This window comes from Gymnogyps californianus, chromosome 2, assembly GCF_018139145.2.
Source record: "Gymnogyps californianus isolate 813 chromosome 2, ASM1813914v2, whole genome shotgun sequence".
In the NCBI taxonomy this organism is placed as follows: Eukaryota; Metazoa; Chordata; class Aves; order Accipitriformes; family Cathartidae; genus Gymnogyps; species Gymnogyps californianus.
Genome location: NC_059472.1, coordinates 17,750,157 through 17,764,823, shown reverse-complemented (window position 1 = coordinate 17,764,823; position 14,667 = coordinate 17,750,157). Strand labels below are relative to the sequence as shown.

Here is a 14,667-nt window from a genome sequence, read left to right as displayed (position 1 = left end):
ACAGAATCAGACATCCAAATTTTCAAATGTTGCCTCAAGTAGCTGATTTTCACAGTAATAATTACATTTTTATATACGTATATTCAGTTTTTTTCTTTCCTATGAAGTGAAAAAACAAAACCAAAACAATTCTGATGCCGTTTTTTATGTCATTAGTAGATATAAAGCTAAGCTCTGTTGTGAAAAACAACTCAGTAAAAATGGTATGATGACTTCTGATGTATACTCTGTCTTACTGATCCTGTATCAGCTGTATTCAGTTTACTATATCAGGGACTTTATCTTCCTCAGACCTAGCCCTGAAAATCAGACAGGATTCAAAGGATCAAACATGAATATCACTCTTCATGACTGTTCTGTTTCAGTGACAATATTAAATGTTCTACGGATCTAATTACAATCATACAGGTATGCCCATGAAACTGCCCTGTTGTCATTACATTTATACAAGTATAAGTAAATAACTTATTCAGTAACTGATAGTAGAAAAGAAGAATGGTATTCGCTAGCTCAGCAAAAAAACCTCGGGCAAACTAGAAAAAAAGCAAACAGTAAATATATCTTTTTATTATGATTCTGGAGCAAAAGAATATCATGCAGATTAGACACCTAACTTGAAATCAAAGTTAGTAATTTAATCACCTAATGCAGTCAGTGATAAGAGATATACACTTCCAAAAAGCAACAGTGACTGCCTAAGTCAGGACACCAGTTAATGCTTAATTTAAATCCTCTGAACTATCCTCCTAGTGTTTAACTTACTTACATTACTGATTGTATAAGAAATACACAGAACAAAGTCTCCTAACTTAGTCAACTGTTTAAATCAAGTAGTGTTCCTCAAAATCAATCTCAAAACTGATTTAGATTACTAACTAATATTGTTAATGGGCATTGGTGGCTTTGAAAATTGAACTCATAAATGTTATCATGTATGGACTTAGGTTGTATTTGTGATGATTTCTGTGTTCTTCCGTAACATTTTTACTTTTTTCTGAAGTATTTTTAGTTATTTAAAACAAAAAAATAGATTTTTCTGAATGCTTATAAAGTAGCAAATTATAAACTCACACTATTTTTAAAACTTTTCTTGACACAGTAGAATACCTTAAAAGCTGTGTGATGTAATTTATTAAAAAGGTTTAATAAACTGTCCACAATGTTTTTCCTGATTTTCATTATTAAATCTTTACCTACAGAAACTGACGTCTTTATTTATTCATTTTCTGCCGTAGTTATATTTTGAACCAAGGGTAGACATAGAAAACTTGCTACCATGGTTTCTTGATATGCGTTTTGCTAGGAATTTGATCAGATGATGCTTAAAAGTCCTAATTTATTAAACTCAACTGCCTTTTCAATAACTAGATGTCTATCAGTTTCTTTAGTGAACTCTACAGACTGAGAGATACGTGACTTAGCTTAATGGATACTTTTCTGCTATGTGTTCCATGAAGTTCTTAATCTAAATATTAGTAAACAAGAATTCTGACAATATTTTAAAGGACCAATTCCAATCTCATGTTGAAACATACTGAAATGTCTTTATATCCCAATGAACTTCCATAACTATAGAGTAAATAACAGATTTTCTGGGAAAATATATATAACTTGTCCATGGAAGCAACCCACTTAATTTCACTCTGTTAGAGATTTATCCATTTTGGGAGAGTTAAAAAAAAATCACAAGAGAGCCTCTCTATTTCCTCTGGTTTACAAGGAGTCATGAACCTATTGAAATAACACATTTTAAATTATTGGTGAATTTCTTCTAAGTAAAAAGTTACAGGTGTATCTTTTAAGATTTTTTAAATCTTGTGAATTTTAACAACCGCATGAATAAAAAGATATGCAATAATTTCCATTGTGAGAATCATTAGAGAGATAGAAAAATGTATGAATAAATGATTTTTTCATGCTCTTGCATCAGGAAAAACAGTTTTAAACATGATGATAACAAGCAAATAGCAAGTATACTTACTTGAATCCCAGCTCCCTCTGGTACTGTGATCTTCCACACACAATTCAGATTGTTGTCATAAGGCTCAGGGTAACCAGGAGACAAGATGGTCCCTTTGCGCTTTGTTAAAATTCCACCACAGGGCACTGAAAGGAAATGCATAAGGCAAGAAAAGAAGTATGAAGCTTCAGAAGCGAGAAAAGCTATTATAAAAGCTTACACAATGTTCAGCATACCATGGCTGAAAACTTTTGTAAATTTATGCTACATTAAAAAATTTATATTCACCTCAGGAAAATAAAATCTTGTATCTCAAAAACATTCTTTTAAATGACCAAAAAAGAATAAAGGAAAATTAGAATTATGTCAGTTTTCTACCTGACAGAATCATGCTCATATTCCCCTTATTTATTTGACCTTTAGCAAAGTGAAATCCTTTCCATTGTCTCCTAGTAATCTGACAAAAATAAAGCATTATTTTTAGGGTTTAAGAATGAAGTTTGAACAGTTATGTATTAGTATAGAAGATAAAAACGTGTCGTAAAAAAGATACATTCTTTCTTAATATTACTACTTTGTTGTTGTCTAAATAATTAATAGGACCAGTCTCAACTCCTTGACTGTTCTCTTTGCTTGTGTGAGTTATCCCATTACAGCTACGGATCTATCACATTAGTAAAGAAATTGCTAAATGCTTGCAAGACTGCACTTGTGATATCCATGCCCATGGAGTAATAAAAGTGTTATGCATGAAATAGGACAGAGGCATTCAGTACCATCAAGTTTCTCTTCTGAATGTTCAACTTGAATGTATCTTGTCTAGATTATTAGATGCTCTAACAGGGACAAAGAATATTACAGCTTAATCTAGATACAGATATTCTGTTGGTATTCAAGAAGTTGAAGGAAAAGATTGATGAGATGATTTATCAAAACCATTAGAAGCTAATGTATCACTCTGTGCAACACTAGTAAGTTCTAAACGGATTTCATTAGGTACAAATAGGAGGATTTAGAAAATAGGTAGGAGAATGCAACTTATCTTAATAAAGAATACTGTAGCTACATTTTGTGTGGCATATAATTGATAGAATCTGTTGGGAACTACATGGATAAACTAAAGGTCAGTGTCACTTAAAGTGTTTAAATAATTAATCATAAAAGGATGAACAGACAGAAAAATTGATGTCTACTATCTATAAGGAAATATTCAAGCATTCACTAGAGTTAAGGCAATTTAATATGGTCATGTCTACCACTTCAATTATTAAACTGATTTAGTTCAATGCAATTTTCACCTCATATATATTTGATCACCTTTATTGGCACAGTGATTTTCACACATAAGGTGCCTGTAACCCTTTCTCAGTTCAACTTGTCTAGAGACAGATAGCTTTCTCTTCCACAGAATAAATCCTGTATTAAAATATCAATAATATATTGTGATCAATGACCAAAATAATTATTTCAACACTTCTGTGTTATATCTGAAAAACAAAGGCAATACATTTCAAGGGGGTAAATAATACAATTCTACTGATTAAACTGTAATCACTGAGAATAAATGAAATACAGCTATATACTTCAGCTTCTTATTGATATACAAATTGTGGTTTTATTCCTATGCCTGAAACAGTCTAAATGAACATTATTTGTTTATAATAGCTGGTTAATCATATTTTATTAATATTACCCCAGTGGTACTTAATCTTGATCTCTATCAAGATTTTAGTGTTCTGGAGAAAATCTTTTATTTTACTGAAAACTGTTCAGATGCTACCATGCACCATCAGCCAATTAGCACAGAAGATTCAAAATCAACCTAATGAAAAAATGTTGTCTATTTTCCTTTCCTCCACTCATCTAAAATTCTGCTTATGTACTTCTTATTCCTGGAGTCAATATCATAATGTGGTTTTTGCAATGGGTTAGGATCATTTTTATAAAAAATCTGTTCTCTGTCAAGAAAAGTAAAGTAACTTTAACTCATACATATATTTACTGTTTTGGCTGGGAATGGAGTTCTTCAGATGTCTTCATCCTCAAAATGAATAGTTTTCAATGTATTCAATTTGCACAAAATTAACGTATGATGCAGTCAGTGCTGCAACAGATGTTACAGGTGGAAAAGTTTGACGGCATTGCAAAAACATCTGTGCAAATGATAACCAATTTTAATTCATTTATAAACAACTGATTTTTTCCATATAAAAACCAAGCCAAACTCTAATAAAACTTAATAGGTAAATGTGTCGTATTTGCCCTTGACATAAACCTATGGAAAAATGTGCCATTAGAATTTTATCTCTTTAGTGTGGGGCTTTTCAGCACAATCACCAGATTTCCAATTGCTGCAAATCAGCTTTATAAATGTCAAAGGATGCACATTAATTTAATAATTTAATTTTGATAATTTAATCTTGTATGACTAGAACCAGACAAAATATATTTTCTGATCTGAAAAATTACTGCTTTTTTTCTGACATGTAATGAAATATTACCATAACTATTTCTAAATCTTTAATATAGTAGTGTTCTTTCTAATAGCTTGTAATATCTTGTTGGAGATCTGCAAGATGAGAGCATCTTAGTCTTGCAAGCAGTCAGGGCACAAACTGATATTTCTGAGTCTTGATTAAGGGACAGCCAGGGACTGTCACCGATGTTAATGTAAAAGAAGTTAACATATAATTTATAGCAGCAGAGTAAGTTCATGAAACTTGTGAAATGTCACAGCAAGGTTAGAATAGAAAGGGGAATAAAATCTTAACCTTGAATGAAGAAGAAAGTGAATAAAAGTAAGCAAGAATAAAATACTGTACAGATGACAAAGGAGGAACACATTCAGCTAGAGAGAATGATCTACACTTTAGGCAGTAATTAGCGCTATTAAAAAGCCTTAGAACTCACCAACACATGTAGGGAGTGAATCATTCCACTGTGCCAATGCATTTGGTACTGTATCACATCTAATTGCTGTTGACCCATGGAGGATATAGCCTGGATTGCACTCAAAAAGAACCAATGACCCAACTGCAAATTCATTTCCAATCCTTTTTCCAAATCTCGGTTCAGGCACAGAGCTACACTGTGTTGCACTTGTTCTTGGAACAGCTGCAAACATTCAAACAATTGTGGATTCTTAATTTTAGATTTGGTGGAGGAATACAGATTTTGAACCACAAATATTCAAAATGACTGGAAGAAACGATCAGTTATTTGCCAGTTATGAACATTTTCATAATCTTCAAATGAATCTTCACAATATAGATTGCATACCTCTGATGTCTGAGTCACTATTTAGAAGAGCATAGCACTGATATTCTTGCCAAGATTAAAAGCAATGCATAAAATCCACACTGAAACCTTTCTAAAATGGCACTGAAAAGAAATACTACTATGAAATATTCAGCTAATACGTGGTTTCAAAATAACATTTCTGTGTCAGATAGATATTTACATTTTTTCCTGCGGATTTCTAAATGTGTATTCTGATTGTCAGATCAGGATTTAAATTTAATGAAAGAATGAATTGCAGTTGCAAGTATTGATGTACAACCATTTCTGTGTTTCACCCATAAAAAGGCAAATAATGTAAACCAAGAGAAGTATCTTAATAACAGTAAGATCACTGACTCACAGGTAATAATGCTTACAGTTATTCATATTTAAATTGAGAGATAAACCAGTTTGAGTAGCCAGATGGATCTAACATTAGTCAACCAGATTAGCAAAAAGAAACAGCTGTTTTGCATAACTGTCTTCCTAAATTTGGAACCTCTCTTATACTTCTTAAATATTTGATTTAAGCTTTAAAATACAGATAAAAGAGTAGTCCTAAACATTTTTAAAAACATGCAGAAATAGTGAAACTTGTTATATTGTTAACAGGCTATTATTTTCCTCTACATTCTCAGTCTGTTCCTCTCTGATGATTTGCAGTTTGTGATGAAAAGAACAAATGTACATATTTTCCAGGTTGTCTCACCTTGATAAACAAAATGAAATCCTTTAGCTGTTATTGGTCCAACTGAAGTAAATCTAACCGTGATCAGGTTGCCTGAGCTCAATGGAAGGGATTCACCTACTCAAACAAAGCAAATACAAAGCTATTATAACCACTTTTTACTGAAGTATTCAAAATACATGTAAACATCTTTGCAGCTAGAAATAACCCTCCCAAAACCCTGTTCTGCTTCAATAAACTTTGCAAGATATATGCGATTTCAATATTTTACGTTGGCAGTATTATGTTGTTCTAGAAAAGGGGGAGTAAAACTCATCTCACTTATTAGGAATATTTGTTGGTTTTTTCCTTTGCCAAAAAAAAAAACCCAAACCCCATACCTCTTTTAATTCAGTCAACATGCACATAATCTGTACAATCTATACAATTTTACTTTGCTACAAATATATGCTGCTTTCCCTTTAAAATATATAATATCCATTTCAGATTGCTCACTAGACAAAAGTCATAAAGGCACAGAGTAAGAAGCTCAAAACACTCACTATAATAGCTAAATATCAGAAGGAAAAAAATAAAAAAGATTCAATTTTTATTTATTTTGTTCATTAATGCAAAGAGTTTTGAGTGATTAGGCTTTTAGTTCAAAAGCCTAATTTCATATATTTGCCTGAATTGACTCTAAGGAAATATGACAATCATCTTTTTCTTTTTTTCTGACTACACTATCTTTCTACATTCATAAAAAATAAATAACAGTTTAATGACAGTTCTATTAAAGGATACCTGAATGAGATCCTGAGAGAGAGGATAACAAAGATGACTGCAGAGTTGGGCCATCGTATACTTCAACTACATCATGGAGTGATGTCTGGAAAAATACAAACTGGCCAAAAACCACTGACCAAACAGAAAGGAGAAAAAGCAAGAAGCACCAATGGCCAAAAAAACCCAGGGGGACAGAATGAGAAAGGAAAAACAATAAAAAAGAAGAGAACAAAATATACATTAATAGATTGTTTTAAAAATATTTAAATAAAAATTAATACTTATTGATTGATTTCTCTGATCACTTAATTAGCTGTCCTGGTGTTAAAAGTTAGTTATTTTTCATACCATTACAGCAGTAAATGGATAAAAAGGTAATTCAATATATATAAAAGAGAAATTGAAGGTACACAAACCATACATTTACTCGTTAAAAGATTCTAGTAATGAGGGAACAAAAACATTTTTCTGCTGTTGAATACACTTTCAAATTCTCTGCTCTCCCCCATCCAACACACATCTAAATTCTCAGTGCAATGTCCTTCTTTATAATTCTAGGCATATTGCTATATATTGTGTTTTATTAATTAATTTTGTTGATAAGCCTCTCTAAGTTTTACTTACCTTGGAATGTTTCATTTTCCTTAAGAATATTAACATTCAGTGCATCTTTACCTTTGTGAAATAAATGAGCAACTGATTCAAAGCAACAAACACTTTTCAGAATACATATACTGAATCACAAAAATTATTTTTTAAAGTCATGCTAGTAGAACAAAATTCAAGAATGTTATTTTTGCACTTAAGTTCAAAGGTCTGTGCAGCACATTCATATCACAGGTGTCTGTACTTTCAATATAAGTAGACAGTGAAAAGAAGAAAGAACTGTTTGGATTAATTCTGGCCCTAGTATCTACAAAACATTTGCATCCTGATTTTATCACCATTACCAACAATGGAGGGGAAAACGGCTTAAGGACTATAAAGGTAAAAAGATGGAAGTGGTTAGATATTTGTAGGTACTGGAACACCTATAAAGAGAAACAGAACCAGTTATGGTTCATTATCCAGGTTAGACATTTTGGGATAAATATTCCAATGTGTTGCTGCTAGATTATATTTGTTTGCCATATGTTCTATAATATCTTTATCTGGTATATTTTGTTATAGAGGATGAAGCTAGGCACCTACAATTCTTTCAATTTATACACCCTTAAAGCTTTAAAAACAGTATATTAAAAATGTGACATCTTCAAATTGTTGACTTTTTTCTTTTCTTTTTTTTTTGACTGATTTAAAAAAAAGGAAGTTCCACCTTGCCAACTCAGGATCTTATCATACCCTCTATTCAAGAAGAAAATAAGTGAATTTTTTAAAATAAGACCTCTTTTTGAAGGGAAAGACTGGATGGTATATTTATAAAAAGTTCAAACAAAAGTAATTTTAAAACTGTCTGTGAGACACTTCCGAAGATTTTTGTCCATTTTTAGGAGGAACCATAAGTGAGGTGCCACATTATCTCCATAATTTTTCCTCCAATCTCCAGAAGATTAAACATTGATGTTTTTACTGTCTCTGCTTATTTTTAAAATAATATTTAGCTGCATTCAAGTCTTCTCTTTGGTGTTGCTAAAGATAACTAACAAATTTAATCCAGCTAATTGTTTCTATCACATTTGTACATTTATCAAATCTTATTTTCATACTCAATGAATTTCATTTTGCCATTGAGCCATGTAAAGTTCCTTGTGACTTCCACTGCTATTTCCCATTTTGAATTAAGTTGCAAACTATGTATGGAAAATTCAGGCAAGTGCTGAGGCATAACTTGACAAGCACACATAACTACTATCAAGAGCTGTATCCTGGGAAAACTGTAAAAATAGAATTGATAAGCTATATTTGTGTTGTAATGGGTTATTATAAAATATTTACACAGCAATTATATCATATAGTGAGCCAAATTCAAAGGTCTGTTTCTACATTTCGTAAGTATTTCAAGATTGTTGTTGCTTCCAGCTTTGTTTTAAGCACCTTCCTGTCTAAGAGTATAACACTGAAGAAAGCGAACAAATATGTGACTTAAAATTGGTCATTTTGGAAAGAGAAAGGTCCACATATAATTTGTGGCAACTCTTTTTTCACTATCAGTTGTGTATTTCTTAATAAAATACAGGTAAAATCTGAGAAGGTAACCAAAATTTATCATTGGCTTGAAATCAAACATATTATGAAGAGATATAAGGTGATTAGTATGGCTGAGACATCACAAAGCACTGACAAATAGGACCTACTGGCAGAAAGTGGTTAATATGAAACAGCAGCAAGCTCAAGTAAGGGTTTTTGAGTCCACAGTTTTATGATCAATTTAAGTTTAAGTGAATCAAGCTGCTTCCTCAAGTCAGACAAGAGTATGGTGCAGCCAGCAGTGGAGATAGAATACAGATCCTCTTCCTTCCTCTTTCTGTGCCAGGATACTTATTTTTTATTAGATCAGCTGTGAAATATTGTAATACATCAGTGATTGATACCTGACCAGCTGAGATTATGTCACAAGAAGGGAAATTCTGATTATTAGAAAAAGAACAGTTCATTATTGCTGTGATTTCTAAGGGGTCATTGTTGTCTACCCCATTTGACATGTATTTATTCTGTTTATTTTCTAGTGTTTGAAAAGAATTTTCTTAAAAACAAACCATAACAAACATAATTTGAACACAATGCCAAAAATATCTGCTTCAAAATTAACCAAAATTGATAAAAAATAAATGTGAGTATCTAGTATAATCTGCCCTTGGGAAACTCATTAAAAATTATTACCCGGTCCAAATAAAGATCAAATCACTTTAACTGAAGAATTTGGGGGGTGATGTATTTTTTTTAAAATGATGGATGAATAAGTATTCTCTAAAGAATGACTCACTCTCAATCATTTGCTATCCCCTGTCAACTATCACGAAAGACTGAGAGTCATCTGTCCAAACTTGATGTCTAAAGTTGGGCTGTAAATTATTCCTGAATTTATGTTTATCTTGGCTTTCACTGCTTTGTAGCAATGCTATTTAAAAATAAAATATCTTTTTCTCGGTATTTTGTGGCTTATCATTTTACTTAGATATTTAGATGGCTTTTATTTCACAAGATCAACAATGCTAGGGTATCCAAAGATGCTTTTCTTTTGGAATTTTCATAGTTACAACACTAATTTATGTATTTCCTCAAAAATAAACAAAATATATTTCTATGCTCTTTATACTTTTCCATTTATGTGATTTTTTTTTCTGTCAAAATTCCAGGCAAACTGTAGTATTAATACTGTCATTAATTTAGGAAATTGAGGGAATCCATTAATTCAACATACATCAGCACAAGCAAGCTCCCTTTTAACCAGGCAAGAGCTAGACAAGAGAACTCTCCATGCCTCTAAATATCTAGATGTTTCTATGGCCTTCATCACTATAACATCTGGATACTTTTAAAGAGTTTGGAAAGCATCTAACAACAGATGGAATTGGCACAAAACAGTTGACTGGTTAAAAATTTCATCAAAGAAATTTCGGATTCATTTTTGAAGTGAGAAAAAAACATGTAAAGAGTTTACTTCTGTCTTTTAATTGGCCTCTTTAAAAAATAAGAAAAAATACTGATATAATTTAAATAGTATTAGATTGATGAACAATATTCTCAGTATAAATCCTATCATAAAATCAGAGAGTAACTGAGACTAGAAGCCTCCAGAGATCATCTAGTCCAGTCCTCTTCCTCAGAGAACAGTTGTTCAGAGCAGATTTCTCAGGCCTATATCCAGTCGGGTTTTGAATATCTCCAGGGATGAAGACTCCACAACCTGTCTGAGCAACCTGTTCCAGTGTCCCATCTCCCTCACAGTAATAGTTTTTCTCTTTTTTTTTTAAAGGGAATTTCCTGTGTTTCAGTTTGTGTCCATTGTCCCTTGTTCTGCCACTGGGCACCACTGAGAATTCTGGCTCTGCCTCCTTTACTTCCTAGGTATTTGTACACATTGATGAGATTCCCCTGCGCTTTCTCTTCTCCAGGCTGAACAGTCCAGCTCTCTCAGCCGCTCCTTATATGTCTGATGCTCCAGCCCCTTAATCATCTGCGTCACCATCGTGCTGGTTTTGGCTGGGATAGAGTTAATTTTCTTCACAGCAGCTGGTATGGGGCTATGTTTTGCATTTCTGCTGAAAACAGTGTTGATAATTCAGGGATGTTTTCATTATTGCTGAGCAGTGCTTACACAGAGTCAAGGCCTTTTCTGCCTCTCAAACCACCCCACCAGCGAGTAGGCTGGGGGTGCACAAGAAGCTGGGAGGGGACACAGCTGGGACAGCTGACCCCAACTGACCAAAGGGATATTCCATACCATATGACATCATGTTCAGCACATAAAGCTGGGGGAAGAAGAAGGAAGGGGGGACATCTGGAGTGATGGCATTTGTCTTCCCAAGTAACCATTATGTGTGAGGGAGCCCTGCTTTCCTGGAGATGGCTGAACACCTGCCTGCTGATGGGAAGTGGTGAATGAATTCCTTGTTTTGCTTTGCTTGCATGCGCGGCTTTTGCTTTAAAAGGACTCTCATGGTTTAACCCTAGCCAGCAACTAAGCATCACACAGCCGCTCGCTCACTCCCCCCTGATGGGACTGGGGAGAGAATCAGAAAAGTAAAAGTGAGAAAACTCGTGGGCGACATAAAGACTGTTTAATAGGTAAAGCAAAAGCCGCACGCACAAGCAAAGTAAAATAAGGAATTCACTCACCACTTCCCATCAGCAGGCAGGTGTTCAGCCATCTCCAGGAAAGCAGGGCTCCATCATGCATAACTGTTACTTGGGAAGACAAATGCCATAACTCCGAACGTCCCCCTCTTCCTTCTTCTTCCCTCAGCTTTATGTGCTGAGCATGATGTCATATGGTATGGAATATCCCTTTGGTCAGTTAGGGTCAGCTGTCCCAGCTGTGTCCCCTCCCAACTTCTTGTGCACCCCCAGCCTACTCGCTGGTGGGGTGGTGTGAGAAGCAGCAAAGGCCTTGACTCTGTTTAAGCACTGCTCAGCAATAATGAAAACATCCCTGAATTATCAACACTGTTTTCAGCAGAAATGCAAAACATAGCCCCATACCAGCTGCTGTGAAGAAAATTAACTCTATCCCAGCCAAAATGAGCACACCATTCACTGGACTCACTCCAGTATGCCCATGTCTCTCTTGTACTAGGGAGACCAGCACTGGATACACCACCCCAAATGCATCTCACCAGTGCTGAATAGAGGAGAAGGATCACATCCCTCAAGCTGCTGGCAATGCTTTGCTGAACGCATCCAAGGAGGCTGGTGGCATTCTTTGCCACAAGGACACATTGCTGGCTTACGTTCAACTTGGCATCCATCAGGACCCCCAGGACCTTTTCTGCAAACCTGCTTTTCAGCTACCTGGCCTCCAGTCTGTACTGGTGCACAGGGTTATTCCTTAGCTGCAGATTCTTTATTTCCTTTTGTTGAACTTCATGAGCTTCCTGTCCCACCATTTCTCTGAGCCTTTGAGGTCCCTCTGAATGGCAGCACAACCATATGGTGTATTAGACACTCATCCAGTTTTGTATCATCTACAGACTTGCTGAGAGTGCACTCTATCCCATCATGTAGGTAATTTATGAAGATACTAAACAGTACCAGCTGCAGTATCAGTCCCTGGGGTACACCATTACTGACTGACTGACATCTACCCTTCATGCTGCTGACCACAACCCTTTCAGCTTGGCAGTTCAGCCGGTTTTCAATTCACCTCACCGTATGCTTATCTAGTTGGTACTTCATCAATTTGTCAATGAGGGTGTTATGGGAGACTGTGTTGAAAGGCTTACTAAAGTCAAGCTAAACAACATCCAGTGCTCTCCACTCAACCACCAAGCTAGTCATCTTATTGTAGAAGGCTATCAGGTCTATCAGGATGGATTTACCTTTTGTAAATCCATGGTGACTACTTTCAGTCATCTTCCTGTCCTTAATATGTTTGGAGAAGGTGACCAGGACTATTTGCTCTATCACCTTCCCAGGTATAGAGGTGAGGCCAACTGGCCTATAGTTCCCTCAATCCTTCTCCCTGCCCTTCTTGAAGATAGGAGTGACATTCATCTTCTTCCAGCCCTTTGGAACCTCCCTCAATCATCATGACCTTCCAAAGGTAACTGACGTCCCTCAGCACTCATGGATGCATCCCATCAGGTCCCATGGGTTTGTGTATGTCCAGTTTGTTTAAGTGCTCCCTCACCTGGTCCTCTGCCAAGTCATCCTTGGTCTAGACTTTTTTCCTGGTCTCAGGGGTCTGGAATTGCTCAAGGCTGGTTTACTGGTAAAGACTGAAGCAAAGAAGGCATTTAGTAATTCAGTCTTCTCTGCATCCTTTTTCACCAGGGACCCCACACCATTCAAGAATGGACCCGCTTCTTCCCTACTCTTCCTTTTGTTGCTGATGTATCTGTAGAAGCCTTTCATGTCCCTTTCCAGATTCACCTCTAGATGGGCTTTGGCTTTCCTAATCCTGGCTTTGCAGTGAGTTTCAAGCATTTGTATTCCTCCCAGGACATCTGATCCTGCTTCAACCTCTTGTACACTTCTTTTTTATGTTAAAGTTTTATCAGTAGCTCCTTGTTCATCCATGCAGGCCTTTTGCCACATTTGCTTGATTTCCTGATCATTGGGATGGACCATTCTTGAGCTTGGAGGATGTGATCCCTGAAAATTAACTGGTTGTCCTGGACTTTTCATCTCTCCAGGGCCATGTACCATCAGATTCTTCCAAACAGATCCCTGAATTGCTGTCACTTCTGTCCCAGTGAAGAATTAAACCCAACTCAAAAGTCAAACCTTTACAGATAGCATATAATTGCCATTAACACTGTACTGATGAAGTTATATCTACCTGGGTAAAATATATGCTTATGCCAGGTATCAGAGCTAAAGAAATAGTCTGAATAACTTACATGGATATCAGTGGAATAAGATGAGCTGTCTTTCCTCACCCCAGGTTCCCCACTCACATCAGTGGGATATTTTGTGTTCCTAATGATTTATTGAGCTCAGAAAGCTCTAGTGTAAAATCAAGTCCATTACTGATGTAATTTATCTGCCTTTAAGATATTACCAAAGGGACTAACATGGTTTAAGCATTGTTATTACATAAACTGAAATGCACATTTCATATAAGCCCTCCTGATGAAGCGCAGATGTTTGCTTCAAGACTGAATCAGCACTTATAATGATAGGTCTTAGTAACTGTCACTGACAAAGGAAAAGGAAAATCAACCCTATTAATTAAAATAGGGCCTAAATTACCACTGCAATTCTTAATATACATACATGTCTCCAATCAGGAACTATTTCAGAACGGGAGTAAAAAAATCTGTTTCAGTCTGGGAAAGATATACATGGGCTATATTATGGTTGTTATTTTCTACAGTAACATCACCGTTTCTCTTGTACCAAATTAGTTTTAAAGAACTGAAAAAAAAGCCCAACAAACCAAAACCCAGATAAAGCAATCCATTTGTTATGAACGATAATTTTAAATTCTGCTTGAGCATGGTGTTTTAGATAAATGTTTTCTGCTACGTGTAAAATAGATTTCTTCCAATTGTGAATGAAAAATTAAGGTGTTCAGGTGTCTAACAGTTGTGGTATACACACAGGTCTTATTACAGAGCTAGAGAACTTCCTCAGAATTTGAAGTTACTCTGCAGAAACTGACTTCTCATAGTTTCAAACAGAATTTCTGTCATTAAACTAAACAATCTTGCCAAAAGAGAGTTTTGCTCACAACAGCATGGAAATTTTATTTCACAGTGAAAAAAAAAATCTAATTCATCATCAGCTCCACTGATGACATCCCCTCTTTGCTTATGATTTAACTGTGATGTTTTTCCCATCAGGTCTTATAAAGGAATTATAATACGATATT

The 14,667-nt window shown here is 35.1% G+C and overlaps 1 protein-coding gene across 3 annotated transcripts in view; it reads right to left on the bottom strand.

Moving 5' to 3' along the window:
* Window positions 1–14,667, bottom strand: part of CSMD3 (CUB and Sushi multiple domains 3) — a 748,293-nt gene that overhangs the window by 132,991 nt on the left and 600,635 nt on the right. For 2 of the 3 annotated variants that reach the window (XM_050890742.1, XM_050890743.1), the window contains 4 exons: window positions 6,711–6,824; window positions 5,949–6,044; window positions 4,871–5,074; window positions 1,982–2,106 (listed from right to left, as the gene is read on the bottom strand). In XM_050890742.1, coding sequence (XP_050746699.1) covers window positions 1,982–2,106; window positions 4,871–5,074; window positions 5,949–6,044; window positions 6,711–6,824 — 539 coding nt within the window. The remainder of the gene's footprint in view (window positions 1–1,981; window positions 2,107–4,870; window positions 5,075–5,948; window positions 6,045–6,710; window positions 6,825–14,667) is intronic. The other variant, XM_050890744.1, reaches the window with a different exon arrangement.